We start from the raw sequence: 24,911 nt of genomic DNA on the forward strand, positions 1-24,911 counted from the left end.
CACTCAAAGTCAACCCAAACCAAAGACCTCATATTGAAGATAACCCTGAGCTTTTGTACATCTTTAAGCTAAATAGTTTTGAAAACTGTTGAGTTTACTCCTACAGAGAAGGACTGATGGCAACAGATACGTACATGAAACCGTGGTGTATTTTTAGCATTTGTCATTTTTGGGGCTCCAGAACTGAAAGCAGCGATGGGTGAAGTGGCAACGGGTTGTGTGTGTGATTTGTAGTGGTTTGTATCTGGGCTCTGTGTTGTGTATCTCCTAATGATGAATGCATGGGAGGGCCAGGTCAGGAATGGTTTCCACTCCAGTGCGCTGATTGTGTAGTTGGCAGTGGGCTCAATTAAAGTATAATAATCTGGTAATCTCTCTCCTGTTTCCATTCAGCTGCTTCACAGTGAATAGAGCCAGTGAACGAGTATAGCTTTTGAAAAGTAGGTGAACTCCTGCCTCTTTGTCTGAGCAGTTTATGTCTAGTCAAGTAAAATGACAGGCAGAAGAGGCCACTCTCCAAAACGTTGCTCTCATGCCTTGCATCATTACTGCCGTTGGTGCTGCTGTGAGATAACACTCGCTCTTTATTTCCCTTTCCAGGCTGCGGGTTGGATTTCCAGCAAGCTTCGCACCCCGGAGAAAAGAGGAGCTGATGTGAGAAAGGAGATATGGATACGTCCGTGGTGGGAAGGTGCCGCGTGCCCCAGCTCCTGGTTCTTCTGACGCTGGCGCTGAGCGGGGACAGAGCCGCGGCACAGCGAGCAGGTACGCGCCCCGCAGCTGCTGGGCTCCCCCGCGATGGGAGCCATCAGTTCTAGGAGGAAATTTTGAACTATCCAAGATATTTACTGCTGGAAATACACAAAACAGAGCTGAGGGATGGAGAAAGCTCAGGGGTCAAGGCTGTGACTTACCTGGGGTCTTTGGTTCTGCTGCAGGCTTAGAAAGTTCAGCTCAGCTGCCCGCAGCAAGAGGAGCAGCTCACCACAGTTTGCTCTGGATGTGCTCCATCTACCCCAAACTGGCTGGCAGTGATGGAGATCACTTCTTCCATCGCCCCCTGTGGGTGTCAGATGAGACCTGGTGAATTTTCTGCCTGGCTGGGACTTTCTTGTGAGCTAAACAGGGCCGGGGCATTGTTCATGCCCTCCCTTGATTCAGGGTATTTGGAGGATACACCGACGTGGTGCTTAGGGACATGGTTTAGTGATGGACTCGACAATGCTGGGCTAATGGTTGAACTTCATGGTCTTAAAGGCCATTTCCAACCTAAATGGCTCTAGGATTCTATGTTTCTCTCCTGTCTGGGTATTAGCATGGTTTCTGGCACAGCTTTTGGCCTGGGTTCATGAACCCTCTCCCCCAAATGCCACTGAGTGCAGTAGAGGATGGTGTACCCGAGGGACTGTTCTTACAGTCCTTGATAGGGACACGTTGGTTTTTGTGTGGCAATAAGAAGAGTTATCTGACATCAGTGATGGCACACCTCAAATGAGAAATGGTTGTAGGCCCACACAATTTTTTTATAAGAGTCCAAAGGAATTTGGAGATGGAGGTTTTCTGTCTCTTTTTCTAGGAAAGCTGCTATTCTGTGGGCTTGGGTAATTTATAAGGAAAGGCTTTTTTAGACCTTTTTCAGTTTAAGGAATAGCTGGTTTATAGCTTTCCTATGTGATCTCTCTATGTTTTTTTTGGGTGAAGTTTACCAGAAATAAATACTTAGTAACCAAACAAAGTGAAATCTCACTTTTTTTTCTGCTTCTGGACCTGTCACAGGCAGAATATAGTGAAGCCATTTATATGTTCATTCTGTGCTTACTTTAAATAATTTTGGGCTTATGGCTTGTTTGTGAACTATTTTTAAAGGAAATATTACAAAACAGTTGGTTCAGTGTCTGCGTAGATGAACACAACTTCTTGAATCATGCTCTCAGAGAACATTTCTGCAATTATAAAACTGAAATTTTGCTTTCTTTGAGTTATCTCCCATTTTTCCTTAACATGAATGGAATTGTTTCTGTCAGTAAAAAGTACTGGTATGGCATTCTTGGAAAACAATTGATTTTGTCCAGCAAAATTGAGTGCTGAAAATGTAGATTAATATTTACTAAACGCATTTCTGCAGCATTTCATCTCACTGCCACCAGGTCTGTAAGCAAAGAATCACCAATGCCAAAAAAAAAATGATCCTGAAAGACTATGTTTTTCCTCCCTGCAATACTGCCTTGAATAGGCATCACTTTTTAAACCTTAACTCCCCCTTGTTTTAAGGCTCATTGCCCTTGAACACAGACAGGATTCATTCTGTCTGTTCTGTTTGTTTTGAAATTGCTGTTGTCTCACCTGCTGAGAGTCATTAAAATAAGTAACAGGAAGGTCTTGTGGGTGTTGCTCTCTAGTTAGTCTCACCTAATTAACATTCTTTCAGCCAGAATAGATTAATATAATAATGAATTTAGGAAGGAGGCAAGGTGGGAAGTGTAAGCTTCTTTCTTACCTTTTACTCTTAATATTTTTACTTTTTACAGTCTCCAAAAATCAAGCAGAACCACAGCTGAGAGCCCAGCTGATATTCACAGCTGTAATGTAACTTGCATGCCATAACATAAAATGGTATAAACCATCATCTCCACTCTCAGACTGCCTTCAAGAGAGTTTTCCCAGACAGATTTTTCTTGCTCTGGAGTTAGAGACAAGCACTCCCTCACTCACAAAATGCCATCACAGAACACAGTCCCACATGCAGGTTTTGGCTGGGACACAGTTAATTCTCCTCACAGTAGCTGCTCTGGGGCTGTGCTTTGGATTTGTGCTGGAAACAGTGTGGATGACACAGGGATGTTTTTGTTACTCTGAGCAGAGCTCACACCGAGCCAAGGCCTTTTTTATTCATCTTCCCACCAGCCAAGAGGCTGGGGAGCACAAGAAACTGGGGGGGGACAAAGCTGGGACAGCTGTCCCCAACTGACCAAAGGGATATCCCAAACCATATCATGCTCAGAAATAAAACTCTGGGGGTAACAGAATTCTTCCATTCCAGGCAGGGTGACAACCCTGGGATGAGCAAAAGAGCTAGAGCTAATTTGTGTCAAAATCTGAGTGTGAGAGAAGATTTTGTGACCTTCCTGTACGTTCAAATGCTGGAATTCAGTAGGAAATGTGTAATTTTACCACTGGTCAAACATGCAGTTGTACTTTTTGAGACAAGGTGAGACAAGAACTTCTGGAGAAGCAAACTGACTTTGTGGAACAGCTTTCAGTCTTAAAACTCTATGGTCTATAATACTGGCTTAAATAAATACAAGCATATATATATATATATATTTATATATACACATTTTGTCCAGTTAGGGCATTATATTGATAACTCCTGGGCATCAGTGGCACTTTTTTGGATCTTTTACATGTATCCAGAAACAGCTACAAAGCATCTCCCGAGAGATCTACTTTTTTTTTGGCAAGTGTCTGACAAATATTCAACCAGTCTGGATTGATATAGGGCAAGCAAGTTGCAATTAAAATAGCATTTTGTTTTGGATTATACAGGCCTCACATTGCAAATATCATGGCTGGAGGCAAAGGGATGGTTGTGGGGGTAAGTGAACTTTTCCCCTACAAGGCAGCTGCACTTTGTTGTTGAGGAATGCATTCCAAAATTCAGTAAGTCATCCTTTAGTCAATAGGCAGTGGAAGAAAGCCTCAAATTGGAAATAATCTTGTTATAGACCTGCTACATCAACATATCATGCTGGGGAAAAGAACTTCTTCTAGCTAAGCATAAATGCATCATAACATTCATGCAAGAGGGGACGTGAAAGCTTCATTACTCAGGGTCAGGATTGGCATAGGCAAGGTCAGGACAGGGCTTTTGATCTGTCCAGGTCATTTCAGATCACTGCCTGAGCAAAGGCACTGCAATGAAGTCAGAGAAAAATATCTTCATGCAGGGGGTGTAGCTGAAGGATTGAGCAGAAATAGTCAGAAGAAGTGGAATGGAAAGGGTTTGCATTTCAAAGCCAAGTCTGTGCTGCTCTGTAGATGTTCTGAAACACCTGATGAGGTGAATCACAAGGGAGAAGGGCTGGGAATCTGCTCTTCCTCTGCAGGATAGGGAGAGGGTTAGCTGCCTCCTCCAAGTTGCTCCCTAGGGAGCTGTGTCAGCTGTGTCGAGGGAAGATTTGGTAAGTCTGGTCCTCTGCATTCATCTTCCCTTAACACTGTCTTCTGCCTCTCTTGCAGGTTGCAAGAGCGTCCACTACGACCTTGTCTTCCTCTTGGACGCCTCCTCCAGCGTTGGAAAAGAAGATTTTGAGAAAGTTCGTCAGTGGGTGTCCAATTTGGTGGAGACCTTTGAGATTGGCCCCGACAAGAGCCGAGTAGGGGTGGTGCGGTACAGCGATCGGCCGACCACCGAGTTCAACCTGGGCAAGTACAAAACCCGCGAGGAGATCAAAGAGGCTGCACGACAGATCCAGTACTATGGGGGCAACACCAACACTGGGGATGCTCTCAGGTACATCACCACCTACAGTTTTTCCAAAGAAGCTGGTGGGAGACTTAGCGATCGAACTGTTAAAAAGGTGGCTATCCTTTTGACTGATGGAAGGAGCCAGGATTTTGTCTTGGATCCAGCCACTGCAGCCCATCAGGCTGGGATTAGGATTTTTGCTGTGGGTGTTGGAGAAGCCTTAAAAGAGGAACTTGATGAGATTGCTTCAGAGCCCAAGTCTGCTCACGTGTTTCACGTCTCTGATTACAACGCCATCGATAAAATTCGGGGGAAGCTGAGGAGGCGTCTCTGTGAGAGTAAGTAGAGCTTTCCTTTCTGCAGAATTAGAACAGGTTCAGTTAGCATAGATATGAATATTAGATATCCTAATTTCATGTAGATATGAAAAGTTATGATTGTTTCCTTTCATGCTTATACTTTATTTTCACGTCTTCTACCCAGTTCCACTCTGTAAGAGATCACTGTTCAAGGCCAGGTTGGGTGCAGCTTTGAGCAGCCTGATCTAGTGGGGTATTGCTTATGGCAGGGATTTGGAATTAGGTGATCTTTAAGGTCCCTTCCAACCCAAAGTGTTCTCTGATGTTGTGATTCTATGATTTTACTACAGGAGATGTGATGGGTTTTCCTGGCAAGTCAGTATGAATTATAGGTCAGCTTCCACAGTAAACCATGAATTCCCTTTTGGCTCTGATATATTTGAATTACTTTATAATAACTTGGACTACTGAGTATGAATAGTGATGTCTTATTTACACCCAGATTTTGGTTTACTTTGTATAGGACCCTTTTCCCCCTTATTTTCTGGCACTGTACTGTGAAGAGAATGCTCTGGGTGCTGCTGGGGGTGATCCTTAAGGAAGCAAAGGGATGTTTGTGCTTTTCTGCCTTTCAGCATCTCAACTCTACTGACAACTGGTGTTCTCTAGTGCTCTGGCTGCCAACAGCATAAGCACTGGTGGTGTTTGAATGACTTTTAATGGAGAAAAGTGTGGGGGATTTGCACTGCATAAATGACCCTGATTTTCCAGCTCCTTGATGAAGAGGATGGGGATGGCATTGTGGCTGCTATCTCCCAGCACTTTAATAGGAGCAGCAATCACACAGCCTGTTCTTCCACCACTAATAAATCACTCTCTTGTTCTTAGTGACTACATGAAAGCTGCCTGGTTTTGTTGCTTTTGCAGTTGTGCTGTGATTACTGTGAACAGGCCTCACAGCTGATGTTGTGAAGATCTGTTATTGCTTTCTGCAACTTCCCTTTGTAAAAAAAAGCTCTGGACTTATGTACGGTCCTTAAAGAGTGACAAATGCAAATAGGCAGAGTCTAGTTGGCATTACCCAGCAATATCAAGATATTTCTGCTTTTTTAGCCTAAACATAAATGGGTAATGGAGGGTGTAATCCCAATACAAATGGAAGTCATGGGGAATAATAACTGTAAGCTATGCAGACTGAAGGAGCTTGGTTTCTTTCTGTGAAAATCTTATGTAATCATGCACACAACTGGGCTCTAGTAGAAAATGGCAAACCCTTCCAGTTGGCACACTTGACAAACTCAACTTCCTGTTGCGGCTGCTGAACACCAAAAATGTGATTTCCTTTGCAATTCTGTTACTTTCCTTTTCCAAAGCAAGTGTTTACTCTGTTTTGTACCTGGGAAATCCTTTGTTGCCTTCTCAAAAATTATACTTTTACCTGCATGTCAGAGTATAATACCTTCTGTGTGTGGCTTTCTGAGCCCATCCACACAGGCCAGCCTAACACTTTTCCTTCTATTGCAAAGGATCACTGGGAGCATCCTTGATCCTGGATGACAGTCACTCCCCAAGGTGTTTGCTTCTACCTGCACTGGTGAGCTCAGTGAGAAATGGGGCTGTGCTCAGTTCAGCACACATCCCTGCTGCTCCTTCCTCCTGGGGGGAGGACTCCTCACACTCTTCCTCTGCTCTGGAATCAGTTCTTTCCTCCACGTGTCCACAGGTCCTGCCAGGAGTTTTCTGCAGCATGGGCTGGGTCACAACCTCCTTCAGGCATCCCCCTGCTCCTGTGTGGGATCCTGCAGGGGCTGCAGGGGGATCTCTGCTCTGGCACCTGGAGCATCTCCTGAGCCTCCTTCTGGACTGGTGTCTGAAGGGCTACTCCTCTCTAATGGTCTCACTTCTCACCTCTGACTGCAATTTCTCCTGCATTGTAACTTTTCACCCTCAAAAACTCAATCCCAGAGTCTTCCCTGAATTTTTTTCTTCCTGTGTTTAAGACAGGGAAGGTACTCTTTAACAGAATCAGTGTTATCATGCTTATTTAATTTATTGATTTGCATGCAGAAAGCTTTCAAGAGGCATGATGTTTAGATCAGGTCTAAAAAACCATGAAAATATTGGTGGAACAGAGGATGAGATAATGAGAGCACCTCCAGCAGAAATATTCTGTTAGAGATCAGTTAACTTTTTGTTACCTCCATGTGTGAGGTAGAAATGTTTTGGGGGGTGAGAGAATGGAGATGGAGAACAGGACCGGGTGATTTCTTGTGCATGTACCACTTTTAAATTCCATGTTAATGCAGTAGGAGCAGGAAAGGAGTTCACTGTGATGCCTAGGTCTTCTACATGTTTAGAAGATCAAACTTTTAACAGCTGCTGCAACTACCTTCCAGTGGTTTTAATGACAGCTCTGCATAAGACACAAACATACAAACCATGGGGTGGGTGGAAAACGTGACCAGGGCTCGTGCCAAGCTGCCTTTTATTTTGTGCACATTCTGAGACAAAAGCATATATTGCCACAGCCAGGCTCTGGTTTTAATAGACATAATCCTGTGTAAGCTCCAGGGAGACACATGAATCAAAGGGTGGAAATGGGAGGAAGATTTTTTTGTACTGACCATTGATGAGTCCTCCAGCCCTGGTGCTGCTACTGAAATGTGAAGGGTTGTGAAGTGCTGTAAATGCTGGATTTCATGCCAGCAGCTGTTCAGAATTGCTTGTCTCAGGTCTCCCTGGACATCTGGCCTAGACTTTGTCATTCCATCTTGCTATATTTGCCTGAATTTATTGCTAAGAAGATGTCCTCTAGGGCATTAATAGCATTTTAGCTCTCTTTTGATCTTGTGGCAGTAAGCATAGCATAATCAAAAACCCCCATGTCTGCTCAGTAGGACATTGTGGCAGGGGGAGATATTTTTGCCACACATCTCCATTACATTCTGGACTATAGCTGGCTGGCAAGGATGGGTGATGGTTTCACAGGAAAGCAGGAGAAAAATTCCTCTGCTAAAAATTCCAGAGATGCTACATGTTTCCTAAATACAGTTCGTGCTTATATGTTGTAGGGATAACAACAGGCAGCTATGGAATATTTAAAAATATACTAGACCAAAGGACTGTGATCACATGAATCTCAGATACTTTGCAAACAGGAAGAGATGAGTCTGAATTGTTTCAATAATGGGTTGGTACCAATGGTTTGTCATTGATTTCTCTTGATTTAGTGAGGTCTGTGATAAGATATCAAAAGCAGTCACATGTCCAGATGATTCACAACATTTATATTTCTATTTTTACATGTCTTTGTTGACTTTGGGTAGTATATGAAGTGCATAAAATATGAGACATATGCTACCCCTATTCTGTTACTGATGATGAAGGACTTCCAGCCTTCAAAGCAACACCTTGAACATCCATCAAAAGAGTAGTCTGAAAGCTTCAGAAATGTCTTTTATTGAGGTTGTCTTTGCCCAGCTTCATGATATATTCACAGAAGAACAGCAAGCTGTTTCTTTTTGGCCTTTAGTGCTAAAAATACCTTAGGCACAGAGACCATGACAAAAGGTAGGCATCTGCCATATCTTGATTGACAGTTCCTAACAGACTTATCAGTACAGTCAAATCTCACAAAAGTACTGAAATATTGGAACATACCAACACCTAAGGATATAATCCACATTTTGCTGCTTAAGAAGATGCCCAGATTAAGTGAAGATATTAAGAATTTGACCATCACTTGAAAATCTAGTGGCTTTCAGATGGCTTTGGAAGTCTGGTAAAAGCTCAGCAAACCACTGCTCCTTTTTAAAAAGCTGCATCTGGGCAGTGACCCAGCTGATGTCACCTTTGATATGTCCTCCTGCTTCTTGATGCTGCACTCCCACAGCTGTCCTGGTGCCTTTCTCAAGCTCTGTAACATCTCCTTCTTCCAGCAATCACTCATGATACAGACCACAGGATCACTCATCCTTTCATCCCCACATTTGCTAGCTAATTGCAGTTTCCTGTGAAGGCATGAAAGGTCTGTGACAGAATTTCCAACTGATTTATCCTTTACTTGAAAATAAAGAAAAAAAAAGACTTTTCATGGATGTCAGGAGACAAAATGTTTGTTTAGTGGTGATCTTCTGCCATTTAGTTGAGGAACTGTCTGGTATCTTTTGGCTCCTGGAAGTGCACCACAGATATTCAGATATTCTTTTTTCTCTTACAGAACCTTTTATTTTCAAATCAAATGTCTGAAACTCTCAGATCTAATTTTCCACTTGGTCCAGTCATCACCAGCTTAGAGAGAAATGGTTCCAGAGCTGGTGTCTGGCAGGCAGCTTTGAACTCTGAGGATGAGCTGTGGCTGCTGGCTGTCCCTCACTTTCTCCACAGATCATGCAGAAGTGATTGTTCTCCCAGATCATAACTGCAGCTCTGTTCTGGCACTGGGTAATCTCCACATCATTTAAATGTTGCAAGTCCAAAGAAGAGCATCAAGGCTGGTCAAGGGTCTTTATCATGAGCCTTTCTCACCACCTTTGAGTGGTGCCTGAGGGAGCTGGAAGTGTTTAGCCTGGAGGAGAGCAGCTGAGTTGGAGTCTTCTTTTTCTCTACAGTTCCCTGGAAGGATGACACCTTAAGTTTCCAGCTTTTATATTTTTCAGATCCTGTACTGCATTAGTGTAGGACTGAACTGCATTTAGGGTGTTGGTAGCCTCTCTTCACATTTTGGTCAGACAAAATAAATGATCCCTCCAGGCCTGACAGCCAAGGACAGCCTCAGACTCCAAAAAGGATAAACAAAAGTGAATTGGGGGAAGCAAACTGGGGGAATATGACTTCATCACCTGAGGCTGTAACTGGATAATTAACTCCTCATATGCTAATAGACCAAATTTATATCTCTGAAAATCTCGTGACCATTGTCCCTCTTGGGTGTGGTCTCTGTGAGGCTTTTGAACTGCCCAAGGTCTATCTATTGAGGACCTTTAACAAATATATACTTTATTTTCTGAGGTGTATTGAGGTCCTTTAATAAATACCTACTTTATTTTCTAACACTGTCTAGCCTCTGTTCTAGGCAGCCATTCCAAGGCATCATGGCCAGGTGGGGATTTGTCTCTTCTCCCAGGTAACAAGCAAGAGGACAAAAGGAAACGACCTCAAGTTTCACCAGGGGAGGTTCAGATTGGATGTTAAGAAAAATTTTTTCACTGAAAGGATTGTCAAGCAGTGGAAGAGGCTCTCCAGGGAAGTGGTGGAGTCACCATCCCTGGAGGTATTTAAAAGATGTGTAGGTGTAACACTTGTGGACATGGTTTATTGATGGACCTGGCAGTGCTGGGTTCATGGTTGGGCTTAATGTTCTTAAGGGTTTTTTCCCACCTCAACAATTCCATGATTCTAAATAAATTCTTATTTTGCTTGGGGCTCTGAAATGAATAGGCTTGTTCTGTGAATTACAACAGTGCTGTTTATGACCAGCCCCACTTCTAAAAAAGAAAATCTTATTCTTCCCAACTTCCTTCTCCCATCTGCCAGCAGATGCATCTATGTGGCCCCACCATGAACTATAGCAGGAAGCCAATGAATATTTTTGTTTCCTTTCCCAGATTACTTTTTACTCTGATTTATTTCACCATGCTGACCCAGGGGAGGAATTGGCCCCAGGTGAGAGCAGCTAATAGGAGCAGAAGTCCTGGATTGTGTCCTTTGGTACAGTGATAGCTCATATCAGCTTGATGAACTTTAGTTAAGGACTTCAGAAAACAAAAAAATCCTTTGTGTGCTCCCAAAGCAGACCTGAGCCTGTGATCTGCTGCACTCTGGTTTATGCTGTGCATAAAGTGGATTTCTGGGTGGGTTTTACCCATTCAAACTCCACTTCTAGGCTTCAGCACAACTTGCTTGCCTTGAATAAACATCTTGCCTAACAAAAATATCGCACTGCAGATGGATCTCTTCAGGATCCTGTCCCATTTTCCTTAGAGAGGCTTTCCAGTACACACAACTGTTGCTGTTTTACTGCTGCCTCAGCTCCTGTTGGTTCAGGGAGGGATGGCAGAGCTCTCCTCCCCAGACAGGCTGTGTCTGGCTGGGAGCATCTTGCTGGGGGCTGTTGGTGGGAGGGATGAGCAAGCTGCCACCACCTTCACTTAGACACAGACTGTCTGTCAGTGCCTCCAGGCAGCACTTTGATATTTCTGTGCACTTGGGTAGCTTTTCTCCTCCAGAATGGATGTTAGCCCTGTTAGAGTTTCAGAGAGTGATTTATTGATTTATTTTCATTCCCTTGTATGTTGGAAAAAGCAATGTCTTAGACATTGCCTTCAGGTGATGAGGGTATTTCAGCATCTGTGGCCTGATTTCTTCGTTTTACTGAAGGAGAAAAGAGATGAATCCAAAAGTCATCCAAAATTCAGAGTTTTAGAAATAAGTCTGTGACAGAAAATGGTTTTATTTCTTTTCTTTGATGCAGTTTGTGAGAAAAGGAGTCTGTTCCATACCTGCAACTCCATACAGACCAGTTGGAAAATTATGGGACTCTGAAGATAGGAATATAATAAAATGAGATCAATTAAACCTTTTGCACTTGCCTTTCTTATCTCTAGCTTCTATCTTTAGCAGTTACAGACAAATAGCAGCATCATAAACCACAGGCAATCACTTTATGTAAAACAGTGAATCTCTGGACTGCCAACAACATCTTGTCTGAAATCACAAAGTCTGTCTGGATGATAACATCTCCCCTAAATTGTAATAGGTTTTCTTGCATTTCAGACAAAAAAGCTCTCTGAACAATGTTTGATGTACAGTAAAAGTAATTGTAAAGACAAAGACTCAGATTAAAGTAAGTCCCAGATTTAGAAAGAAATATTGAGGCAATCAGGAGAGGCATGGGTCTCAAAGCCCTATGAAAAAATAATGTGCTGCTTGGAGGAAAAAAAAGGGGGGAATGTGGTGACTATGGAAGCCATTTCTAAATAATGTAGAAGTGAAGGAGAAATACAGAAATAGGAACAGGCAAAAAGCTGGAACATATTCTTATATGCTGGAAGTATCTTGTTTTTCAAGCTTGTCTGCAGCCCACATTGATTTTGCAGGAGCTGTGGATGCTCAGCACTTTCAATATTCAGCTGTGGAGCCCAGCACTTCTCCAGCTGCAGTCAGAAGGAGACTTTCTGTCTGCTCCAGTGGAGCCCAAATGATGGGGTAAAAGAGACAGCTCATCCTTGGGGCAGCACTGTCTCTCTTGGGGAGTCCTCTCTGAGGCAGTGCTGAGGAATGCTCAGCAGAAAGAATAACCTGAAGATGGCCAGATGCTCAGCAGGAGACTTGGGCAAGGCACTCAAAAACCTCTGAGGTTTTAGGTTTAGTTACAGGCTTTTCTGTCCAAGAAAAACAAAGCAATGAGGAGAAAACCCTTGGCATGTGGCCTTCACAAATCTTAAATACTTTAAATTTCAGCAGATTTTACAGTCAGGCCTTTCTTCCTCCTTCATTTACAACCCCTAAACTGACCTCACACTGAAAGGACACCAGTTACTTAAAGGCTTAGTGTTCTAAGCTGGCTCTGTGGTTAATTTTATGCTTTATGTGACTATTCACATCAAAATCTAATGGCAACTCCCAGCACAACATATAAATGGAATAGACCATTGCCTGCTGTGGTTAGGTGCACCTGCAAATTAAAGATTTTCCCTGCTCTCCCTTGATTTGGGGATGTAGTTCTTTTTAGGATAGGGAAAGTCTGGGGAGGTGCTATGGAGATTTATTCCCAGTTCTTCTGATGAACCTGGTAGAATTTATGAAAAATTATAGAAAAGGGTGAATCAGAGCATGCAATGTAATAAAGTCATAGGATTTTATACTTCTAAAACCCAGTGGGTCTCCTGAAATTCCCAGACCCTTATAAAATGAATATTTCTGTAAACCCACTATAGCAGTGGTGAGCTTGGGCTCTCAGGGTTGGGTTTTTTTTTTTTTTCTTTTGCTTCTGGCTCCATAAATTCCAGCCTCAAAGTCTTGTGAGCAGAAACTGCAATGGGAGCTGCAGATCCTGTGATTCAGCCTGATGAGGGAGTCTGGAGGTGCCATGGCAGGAACTGGATTTCATTGGAGGATGAAATGTTTGTTGGAAATGGGCTGCCTGTGTCACCTGGGAAAAGGTTTGGCACAAAAACTCATCTTTCTCTTCAAATAGATTAACCAGAAAATTTGTGACCTTTCAAGGTGTTGAATCAAGTGCATCCCCTGATAATTGAAATGATTTTGGAAACAATTTCACAGGCAGAACAGAACTATAAGACAAACTATAACACAAAACTGTGTTCAAAGCTGGATAAGCTGTCACATTAACACCTGGAACAAAATGGGCAGGACCACCTATTTTTAAGATCTGGGATGAAACCATTACTTCCAGTTCTGTGTTCAGCTGGTCTGTCTCTAGAAGCCTGTGTTATTTATTTCTGTGAGCAAAGCAAGGCTGGGCATTTAAGTTTTAATGGCTCATTTTGAAGCTGTAGGTAGATCATAAAATCACAGAATGGCCTGGGTTGGAAGGCATCATCTCATTCCAATCCCCTTGTCATGGACAAGGACACCTCCCACTAGACCAGGTTGCTCAGCACTCCATCCAGCCTGGCCTTGAGCACTTCCAGGGATGGGGCATTGGCTGAACAGATCTGTGATCCCTGTAATCCTTGAAACCTTGCATGGTGTCTCTGCAACAGAGAGATTCATGTTATTACTAGAGTTCAAACTCAAGTGATGGAATGATTTCCTTTCTTATCCTTTGGCAATATGAAGTGGTGTGTCATTTTTCCTGTGGAAGTTTGTAAATGCCACTGAATTTCAACTTTTTTTTTCTTTTTTCTTTAAATAAACTAAGCCAACAAACAGAATTGAATTCTAACGTACCAGTCTGTTGAGAATATTTCTTGCTCAGTGGTAGAGCTGCAGTGTGGTTTAACTGGTGGGCTATTTTTGTTAGTAAATTGTAGGGTTAGTGATTCAATCCCATCAAGTTCCCTACAAGTTATACCCAAATACCAAACTCCTTTTCAAATCAGTAAGCTTGTTTATGATGCAAAACAAAAGCAGTGGGAGTGCTCTGACACCTTGGAGAACTGCTTTTTTGATAAAGTGCTAATTAAGTTCTTTAAAATGCAATTAAGAAATTGTTGCAAGCTCTGCTGTATTTGTGTACTTTAAAATGGTGAAGAATAGTTCTAAGTTCTGCATAAAATGGTTTTTGGCAGGCTGTATGCTTTGGGAACTGTGAGTACTGCTGCTAATCCTGGCCAGAAGTAGGGAAGGTACCTTTCAAGTGAGGCAGCTCTGTTGGATAAGGTGATTTTTGTCACTTGCTGTCCTTGTCTGTTGAACAGCAGGGTCATGGGGCATCAGATTCCCATACTCCATTAATTTCCTTATGGACTAGTCAGTTTGGCTATAACTTCATCTGTACTCTAGGAAACAAAGGAATTTATATATAAAATGCACATGTATGCATATATGTTTGGGTATGTGCATAAGACATATGTTTGTTTCTATATGTATAAACTCTGAAAAAGAAACCCGTGTCCTTTCAGCCTGAAGTATCAATCTTTTTTCACAGTGAGGTAGATGAAGCTATAACATGTTAAAGCTCTAGGGAGGATGAAATACAGGACTTTCTTACTTCAGACTACACAAAATCAACCCAATCCACCACCCCTGGGTGAGACTTCATTTAGCTACCCTACCATAGGAATCACTGTGCTTTGTTCCTCCAGGGTTTTACAGCAAGATGGAAAGCATATATTAGTTCTATCTACATATTAGTTCTAAATCTACTGTAAAAATCTCTCTGATTGGGCACTGAAGATGCAACAGCTCTGTCAGAGGCTGCAACACTAATAAGACACAGGTGGGATGGTGCAGCAGAATTTTATTCAGTAGTGCTAAAGCTTTGTGGCAAATTAATGGCTTAGATCAAAGGGTGTTCCTGAGCTGAAGACTGAGATTGGATCAGAACTGAAAACCATAAATAGAATTAAACAATTTTGCATCTTGATATTCAGGTATCTTTGGTAGGATTCATATCATCCTACTGCAGCAGCCTGAAAGTTCTTTGTCCATGCACTTTTGATAGTCAGTGGAAAGGAACAGACATCTCAAGAGAATGTTTCATCTCCTTGAGGATGACTGTTTGAGACAGGTGACATGATTCAACCTCTGAGTGCCTCTTTCTTTTCACTCACTTTTGAGAGAGCTTATATAACTTTCTCATTGGATTCTTCACTTTGACAGCCAACAGCAAAAGAGTTGAACCTTTCACTGCCATGTTCTGGGAATACAATAACATTTGTTTCCTGATGCCAGTCAATTCAGTCTGCTGGAATTTATATTACTGATGGATATTCAGGCCAGTGTTGCAAGCTGAGTTGGGCATGCTGCAATTCTCACCCAGCTCCCTGATCCTGCAGAGGTTGTGCAGTTGAAGGAGACAATGTCAGTTTAGAGAGCTGTTACCAAGTATTACCACATGTTTAGGGTCAAACACTGTACTGCCAAATGTATTTAATCCCTAAGGGTCTCCTCCTGTGAGAAGAATGGTTCCCTCTCCCTCATCAGTGGCTTCTGCCTAAATCTTGTGATAAATTGGTCCTTGATCTTAACTGTGCTGTGATATTACCTGCTGCAGTCTGTTGAGTCATTTATAGCAAGGAGATAATGCTTTAAAAAACAAAAAAATGGCTGCAATACAATTAAGAGTAACAGAGACAGCTTTTTAAATTGCTATTATTGAAAGATACCTTTGTTGCTAATGGCTTTGTTGTTGTTGTTGTTAATTGAAGAGTGAATCCACTCGTGCTTAATGATCTTTCCAGTTCTCACTGTAACAAAGTCAGACCCCAAACCAGACTGTACTTTACTGGAACAAAAATGGGAAGGATGCCAGCTCAGACCAGCTTGAATGTAAACCAAACCCATGTTGCTGGTGCATCCTGGTTGTCTTCCCATAGAGATAAGCTAAAAATTCACTTGGAGGACCTGGTGAACAAACCCAGTGGGAGAACTGCTGTGATAAATTCATCCTGCTATGAATGGCTTTGAAAAGCTGACTTTGAGCCAGTGGAGTTCTGAGTATGGGTTATGGTAATTAAACAATCTTTCTTATCTGATTATTATCTGGTAGAAAAAAACAGAAATGGCTTTAAACTGAAAAAGATTAAATCTGGATTAGATAGTAGGAAGAAATATTTTGAGGGTGGTGAGGCAGTGGAACAAGTTCCAAGGGACCAGGAACTGGTGTAGCAGAAGGCGTCCCTGCCCATGGCAGGTTTGAAGCTGAATGATCATTTAAGTTCCTTCCAAACCAAACCATTCTCTGACTCCATGATTTATTCCAACTTTCACTCTGAGTACCTTTTGCAGAAGTGCCCATATAATGGCACCTCTGCAGTAGAGTTTGGCTGGTTTTGGCTGGGATCTAGTTAATTTTTTTCACAGAGGCTGTTATGGAGATATGTTTTACATTTCTACTGAACACAGCACTGAAAATGTAGAGATGTTTTTAGTATTGTTGAGCAGGGCTTGTCTGATGGAGTAACAGCATGCCTTGTCTCAAATATTTTGACTTGTATATAAACATAACACATATAAAAAGGATCATGTTAGAGAAAGGATGTGCTCAGGACTAACAATCCCTCAGGGACTGAAATGATCCAGAGCAGTCTTTGAGTCAGAGATTCCTGAAAGTCTCCGTGCTCTCTGGTGCAGCACGCTGATCAGGGACTTTGGAAAGGTCACTTTTGGTGACCAAAGGTCATTGGGTGTCTAGACTGGGAAACTGGATGTCCTTTTTTTTTTTTTCAGTTCCTGACACCATATTTCCCTATATATTTTGGCAGTGTCCAGCCCCAAAAGTTTTGCAAGGGGGCAGATGTTGGCCATAATGTTCCTTCCCTAGTCGAGTTTATTGACAATCTTCAATCACCACTCCCACTGCAGAGAAATGACCCCACTTCTACACCTGTGCATCTATTGGAGCTCATGGCTCTACTGAAAAGGGCAAGAGAGTATCAAAATAGAAGGAAATCTTCATTACTCTTGCTTGTAATGAATAGGATAGGAGTCTTATTTGAATTGTGAGTGTGTAATACTCACGAAATAAAACAAAATGTATTGGAAAATTTACTGTGTTAGTTTATTCAGGGATGTATCTGCTAACTATTCCTCCCAGCTATCAGAGCTCTGTGCTGGAATAGTGAATCATGCATGTTGATTTTTAACAAAGTTGTTTAAGGACAAGTGTAACATTTACAGAGCTGCAAATCTTTCAAAATTCAACATAATTTACACTGGCTGTTCTGATTTCTATTAGCAAGCATAGAAGCAGATGCCTGCCTAATTTACCTGCCTGATAAACTGTTCTTTGTAGTGACCTTAATAATATCATGAAGAATTAATTTCCTGGGCTAATATTATATTTATAATTTATTTATCACCAGCTGAGTATTTACGTGCTCACAGCTTTACAAGCTGTAAGACACTGTGGCTTCACACAGTGTAAGATGGTACACAGGAATGTCTTTAATGTATGACTGGCTCAGAATCAAGGATTTTTATCATCTATAATTAGGAGTTTATCCCAGTGGGTGGGATGTTTTTTCATCGTAAATCCTTTTGCATACTATTATTTAGTTAAAAATACTGTCCTGTGTGCTTGCTGACAGCACAAGAAAGCAGAATAGGAACTCTAAATAAATGGAATTAGTGGATGGGTTGCTACACCCTCCCACCACATTCACCTCTGCAAACTATTTTTGAGTTGATTATAAGTAATTTGGCTTTGGAGGTCAATATTTTTATTTGCTTTAGGGGGCCTGTAATATCGAAAAGAGTCTCAGCTTTTTGCTTTGATTTCTGTGGGGACATTCATTGACCATAAAATGTTAGGTGCTACTGAAATGTTGAAAAATATCTCTCACTCTCACAGGGTCAAGAAAATTCTTCCTTGTTCAGATCCTAGAGAATGTTTTTTCTTTTCTTTTTTTTTTTTTTTTTTAAGCTTCTTTAGTTGGTCTTATAGCTAAAGCATTCATTTCTATTTTGGAGCATAGACTAGTTTCACTCCTCTGTATTTGTGCTCAGAAATATATTACTGCTCATCATTTTCCACAAACTAGTAGTGTGCAAGATAATAAATGTTTAATTAACCAAATATATGAGAAAGTATTAGACTGGTTTGTCACGACTTTGTACAGCTATTTGCATACACTCTGAGTTATTTCCAGTGGATCCAATGGTCTTCTTAAGCTTACACAGCAGGGCACAAAAAGACCCCAGAAATAAACCTTGGCTGAACAGATTTACACGTGGTGCAAATCCTCTCCTTGTGGGGTGCTCTGAAGATTTTCCATGAGAGGTTTGATGCACTCAAGCCTGCTGAAGATGCCCATTGGGTCACAGAGATCCAACCCTCAGTCCTGGAAGCATTCCTGTCCTCCCAGCAGGGAAGGCATGCGAGGCAACTGCAGAAACTCCCAGCAGAGGGTTCCTCACTGCTGGCTGTATGCAGAGGTTTTACCTGGGGGCAGGGGGGGTTTGGGGGTGTCCCTACACCTTTTTCCTGTGCTCAGCACAGCCCAGCTCTCAGGATGGACCTGGCCTGGCCCTGCAGGGTTCTGGATGGTGTTTCTGCTCATGTGTGTTCCACCGCTCCCCGACAGGCACCTCCAGCGTGGGGCCAGGCTGAGGCTGCGCTGCTGCAGCTCAGGAACGGTGCAGGAGCACTTGAGGCTGTAATTGTGCAAGGCTGACCCTTTCATCTGCTGTTCTTTCCTTTTTTCCTCTCAATAATTGTCTCCCCTTCACCACAAAATGCGCAGGAGAAGAACAGCTTGTCAGGAAAAGTGTTTTCTACCCGTAACTCTGCGGTGGGGTGAGAGGGAGAAATGCCAAGGGGAGGAAGTAAATTGATGTCAGCAAGTTCATAGGCACAGAGGTTGTTTTGTCTGTGCTTTCTCTTGCCCCAGCACCCCTCATTACAGAATAAGCTCCCAAGTAACCTGCTATCACCAGAACACAGGGGACTGAAGGCACCAAGGGCCCCCTCCCCTCCATCTGCTTTGTCCCAGGGGAGTGTGACTTTTCTGATGTGGGGGGTGGATGTGGGTTCAGACTGAGCAGGGGATGAAGTGCTGATCAAGTCACTAAGTGGAAGGGGCTGGCTGCTCTTCTTTTTGTGGATTTCTGGTGAAGAATGGTCACTGATGACAATGTCCATGGATTCCAGCATCCCCCACAATCTATCCTTTAAATAAGCCTCTTTTGGAGTACAGACATCCTTTATTTTCTTCTCTTTTGGACTCAGTTCTTTTTAAAGCATCCACCTTTTTTTTTTTTTTTTTTTGATGTATGTGTATGCACACACATCCATATATATCACTGGACATGAATGGAGTGATTTTCTCTCAGTTAACACAACTAAAATCTAGGGAATGGAAACCACAGGGGAGGATAAACATGCTATTCATGCTGGGTGGATCTGTGCTCCCACGGGGGGAGGTAAATGTCCTAATTTCAGAATAGCACAGACTGAGTTTTCATTAAATCAGTACATGTTTAATTATATAATTTTGAATGGGAAAGTGGACAGTAAAGACATATATCTGCAATGAATCTATACTCATATAGTAATTTCTGTAGTTTTTTTGGGGTTTTGGTAGTTTGGGGTTTTTTTTTTTTTTGACATGTTGGTGATTTTCCTTGGGTTGGTGGGACCCATGAAAGAGCAGCTGAAGCCATATAGAGAAAACATTGCCTGTGTGTTTTCCTGCTCTTGGGCTGAGCTTTTAATTTTACTTTCATCTGGAATTCCAGGCTGCATGCTGGATTTGATTCTCCCTACGCTTCTGGGATTGTAGGTGAGGAGGAGCTCTGCTAGGGTGATAGCGTGAAGAATTGTTTAATGTTGACTTTCACCAAGGAAAACAGTATAGTGCTTACTCCCCTGTGAGTCTGCCAAGCAGCATTTAACCTTCCCTGCTGCATTGACTCATTCTGCTATGGCAGCTCTTTTAATGAAGGTGAGAAATAATGTGATGAATTCCAGCTGTTGGATCCTCTCTGGGTTAAAATGGGTCAGCTCAGGTGTGGTTCTAGTAGGGTACACCATGGCAACATTAACTCAGAAGCAATTACATTTAAAAGTTTATTATACAAATATAGAATGATTGGAAGGGACATTAAAGATCATCTATTTCCAACTTCCTGCTGTGGACAAGGATACCTTTCACTGGATCAGGTTCTTGGAGCTCCATCTAGCCTGGCCTTGAACTCTGAGAGGGATGGGGCATCCAAAACCTCTCTGGTCAGTCCCAGGGCTTCACCACCTTTTGAGTAAAAAAATAATTTTTCTAATATCTAACCTAACCTACTGTCTTTCAGTTTGAAGCCATTCCCCCTTGTTCTGTCACTCAAGGTTCTTGTAAAAAGTCTTTGTCCATCTCTCAGTTGTTGGAAGGCTGCAGTCAGGTCACCCCAAAGCTTTCTCTTTACCTCCTGAAAAATCGAAATTCTCTCCACCTTTCTGCATAGGAGAGATGTTCCATCCTTCCAATCAATTTGGTGGCTTCCTCTGGACTTGCTCCCACTGGCTGATGTCCTATCTACATATATAAAGAGGTTAATGCAATTAATAGATTGGATGTACAGGTGCAGCTTTATTTTTGTCTGGGCAGGTGAGTGATGGAAGCTTGGCTTGCTCAGTATTTGTGCAAGATGTCAAGAGAACCATGACACTGAATCTTATCTTTAAATTACTCTTTTATTTGGACCTGTACATAACCCTGCACCGACTATGAAAATTTATGTCATAATAAATTCTGACAGTGGTAATGATCAAAATTCCCAAACCATGTGTGGAAGAAAATATGATGAGATACAACCATCAGTACTCATCTTGCCTTTGGAAAGTATGGAAACATGGAAATAGAGGGCACATCATCAGTGTTAAAATTTGTTGCACTGATTGTCTGAATCCCATCAGCAAGACAAAAGTGGAAACTAGAAGCTGCTTCTTAAGGGATGTGCAAGATTCATTTTTTTCTAACTGAGCATAGTTAATGCCTGAAAAAAGATCACCTATGGGGCTGGTAGAGTGTGCTCTGGCTTCTTTAAAATGCAGGCTGATGCCTTTTTAAGAGATGAGGTCTTGTTCATCTCGACCTCAAACTGCTGTCTTTAACAGCATTTTCTTCTGAGAAAGGAAAGATTATTTTCCAAAAGAGCAGATATTGCTGTGGAATATGAGATGTCTGATGTCGTGTGCAAGAGGCCTTGACGCTGGTTATAGTTTTCTGTAGATGAAAAATTTGTGAGTCTGGCAGACAGATGGAAAGCAAGCTTTGTTGAGAGATCACCAATATATTTTCCTTGTGCTCTCTCCCAGCAGAAAACCCACCAGAACCTCTCTGTTAGACTGAGCTTTCAGACCTTGGAGGAAGGATATTTTAATCTCTAAGTGTCTACATATACACGAATGTTTGCAGCATCTTGGTCCTGGCATGGGTGGAAGATGGGAAGAAAAATAAAATGGCAAATGTGGCCTTTGATTAGAAGGCAAACTGTGCTCTAATGGAGGTGATTAGAGACAAACTGTAAACTTTGTCTGGCCATAAGGCAATAGAGTGATTTTCCTATGTGGTGGCCTGGAAGGCTGCCAAGCTGTTTCTCAGTAACTAATCCCGAGTCAGTTATGGGCACAGAAAACAACACCACATATCCAACACTTTCCAGGGAAAGGGGTCAGACACTGATGGTGGTGATCACTGCAGGGAACAAGTTTTCAATTTCCCAGCAGGAACACCAGGTCTGTGTCACTCTCCCCAACCCCTCTGCTTCCCAGAGAGGCAGTGGGGGAGCAATTCAAGAGAAGCTGGCCTTGGATCATTATGGAGACAGTCAGTTCTTTGAGAAGCTAATGATGTGATGGCTTGTGAAGGGCTGGGAAGAAACAGATCCAAGATGGATCAAGTCTAACTATTAAAAGGGCTCAGGGTTTCTTTGTCTTACTTCTTGGCTCATGTGAGAATTCCTTCTTTCTGCACACTGTATAAAAACATGTCCTGCCCAAAGAATGCACCTGTGAGGGCCTTTTTAAGGTGGAGTCACTGTCTCATGGAAGGCATTCTGGCCACCACTATGAGTTTAAGGCAGCTTAAGGCAACATCTGTGGAGCTGAAACCATCAGTGTTACGAGTGACCACTGGTACATTCTCGTCTCCTTTGTGCTCCGCTGTTGTCATGGAATCACAAAGTTATTAAAGTGAGAAAAGACCCCCTGAGATCATTGAGTTCAACTCTTAACCTATCACTGCCACAGCCACCACCAGACCTTGTCCCTCTGTGCCACACCTACACATTTTTGTGTGCTTCCAGGGATGATGATTGCACCATTTCCCTTGGCAGCTTGTTCCAATGCTTGACCACCCCTTCAGTGAAGAATTTGTTCAGACTATCCAATCCCTGGTGCAACTTGAGCCCATTTCCTCTTGTCCTCTTTCCTTGTTACTTGGGAGAAGAGGTCCACCCCCACCTGGCTACAGCCTCCTTTCAGGGAGTTGTAGACAGTGATAAGATCTCCCTGAGCCTCCTTTTCTCCAGGCTGAACACCCCAGCTCCCTCAGCTGCTTTTTTATCAGACTTGTGCTCCAGACCCTTCCCCAGCTTCTTTGGACATGCTCCAGCAACTCTGTAATCAATACTTGAGTAACTCCACCAAATATCTGCTGGTTCTGGGTATGTCCATGTGAGCTCTGGGATGGAGGGAGCCCCTTTGAACACCCCAACTATCTCTGTGGATGCTTGTGCTGAGCAGCAGTGATGGAGGGCCCGACTCTTCATGTGCACACACAGTGCAGCCCGGAGAAATGCCACCCAGAGGGATGTCCTGTGTCAGCACAGGCCCTTGGAAGCCACACCACTGCCAGTAAAAGTCCTGGGCGCTGGCACTGTCCCTCCACAGCCCATGGGACACTCGGAGGGATGGGTTCACTCTGTGCTAATGAGCTCTTTCTGAACAATGACCTGACATGGTTCAGGGAATAGCAGAGTCCCAGGCCAGGAGCCTTTCCCTAATGGGCAGTGGGAATGTGGCATCCCAGTTTTGGGTGGATGGGAGTAGGGAGCATACTTTGGCTCTGCCTTCCTGCCCTCCTGGCCAAAGAATGAGTTTGGTTTGTATAGAGATGTGGAAGTGCTGAGCATTGTAAAGCAGACAGGATGTTTGAATGGGGAAGCATTGGTCCATACTACACTACTTTGGGGTGGGTGGGAGTTTCCTCAGCTGGTCATAAATGCTGTTGCCAGTTTTTGTGTAGTGGCACAGCTGTCAGGTTTGTAAGTAGTTCTTAGGCAAATCACATTCTTCATGGTGTTTTTTTTTCCTGAGTGAATTTGGGGTTTGGTACAGTGACCTATGAAATCTCATCTGAGATGTTGCTGGGATGAGAAGCTCTGTGAAATAAGTTCTGACCTCATAGCCAAAGCCAAGAATGTGATCACAGAGTCAGAGAATCACGGAATTCTTTGGGTTGGAGGGGAAATTATAAGATCATCTAGTTCTAACCCCCTGCTAGGGCCAGAGACACCTTTGAGTCAATCAGGTGGCTCGAAGCCCCATCCCACCTGGCCTTGAACACTTCCAGGGATGGGGCGGCCACAGGTTTTCTGGGCAGCCTGTACTAATGCCTCATCACCTTTATAATAAAAAGTTTCTTCCTAATCCTCATATCTAATCTAAATTTCAGTTTGAAGCCTTCTCCCCTTGGCCTGTCACTACCTGCTCATGTAAAGGGTTCCTCTTCAGATTTCTTGTATTATGTGAAGGTTTCTCTCTGCTTACCAAGACAAGGCTGTCCTTGACCTCTCCACATAGAGAACTTGAGACAGCCTCCTTTCCTGCTTTCTGCTTTTACTTCTGTGTGATTTATCTGGATTTATCTCTGTTCACCTGAATGGCTTCACATCCTCAGATTGAGTTTTGGGGGTTGGTTTGTCGCAGCTGTAGCAGGACACATTTGTTTGATAGCAGGCCTTGGTCATCAGGGATAGAGCTGGCTTTGAGGTGTCCTGTGCTGTGCTTTTAGCTTTGTTTCTTTGTGATCAGCAACAGCAGCAAATGGGCGCACACAAAACAAAACAGCCAGCTACATTCCTCACTCATTTACATTGATCTAAAACCAGATTGATTTCACTTTAATGAATGAGCAACTAAGCAAGAGAGTTGGCCTAACACCATACTTTGTACTAATTAGTATTTTTCTTACCAGTGCCTGCAGAAAAGCCAATCTGTTTTGTATTCTGAGCTGAAAAACACCCTCCATGGTAATTTTCATCGCCGGCATGTATGTCATGCCTCTGGGCTTCCGCAGCCCCTTAGAAAAACCTGTCGCAGAGCAGAATAATTTCACCAAGCTTCTGGTGCTCAGCAAGCGTGGGGCACGGAGGGCTGGACATGCTCTCTGCCGTGGGGACTTTCCTGGAATTTAGCTGGCCCCCATTTGCTCATGGCAGGGTTTTGTGGTAGCTGCTTTCCATGCAGAATAGCTCGGCTTTTGTGGCATCCCAGCGCAGAGCGGCAGCTGCGCTCCGCGGCGAGGGGAGCTCTGCCTTTGTTGGAGGGGGGGACACTTGCTCCCAGTTATTCAGAGCCTCAATTAAAGGAGGCAAACTGCGGTTATTAGTTGTGCTCACTGGGGCAGAGCACAATGAGGTCGGCTCAGTGTGCAAGGGAACCCCCTGGATGGCTCAGGCAGCCCAGGGCTCCCAAAGACCCAGGGGGAAATAGGGAGGGGAAAAGGACAAAGCTTGGGGTGCTGGTGCCAGGCAGGGACACTGGGGCTAGAAGTGTCAAAGGCAGCCCTGCTCCCTGGAGGGGATGGGGGCGATGCGTGGGAATGGCACCGGTGCCAGCAGATCCTGGCAGTGGGGCCTTTGTTCACCGGCGGGATTTGCTGGGCTGATGGATCCCATTTCCACTGCCCCAGAGGAGAAGGTGGCAAGGGGCCAACTGGTTCACACTGGGACTTGTGCAGTGTGTTTTGGAGTTATTAAAAGGTTTTTTTAAGAAATGGATTTACTTCCCCAGCTCTGTTTTT

The 24,911-nt window shown here is 43.2% G+C and overlaps 1 protein-coding gene across 1 annotated transcript in view; it reads left to right on the forward strand.

Annotated features, from left to right (window-relative positions):
* Positions 1-668: 668 nt before the first annotated feature.
* COL22A1 (collagen type XXII alpha 1 chain) overlaps positions 669-24,911 on the forward strand; it is a gene marked incomplete at both ends in the record, with an annotated part of 216,583 nt that continues 192,340 nt past the window's right edge. The window contains 2 exons of the mRNA XM_084212415.1: positions 669-765; positions 4,240-4,806. Of these exons, the coding sequence (XP_084068541.1) occupies positions 669-765; positions 4,240-4,806 (664 nt within the window). The remainder of the gene's footprint in view (positions 766-4,239; positions 4,807-24,911) is intronic.

The sequence above is a fragment of the Fringilla coelebs genome (assembly GCF_963513975.1).
Source record: "Fringilla coelebs genome assembly, chromosome: 1".
NCBI lineage: Eukaryota > Metazoa > Chordata > Aves > Passeriformes > Fringillidae > Fringilla > Fringilla coelebs.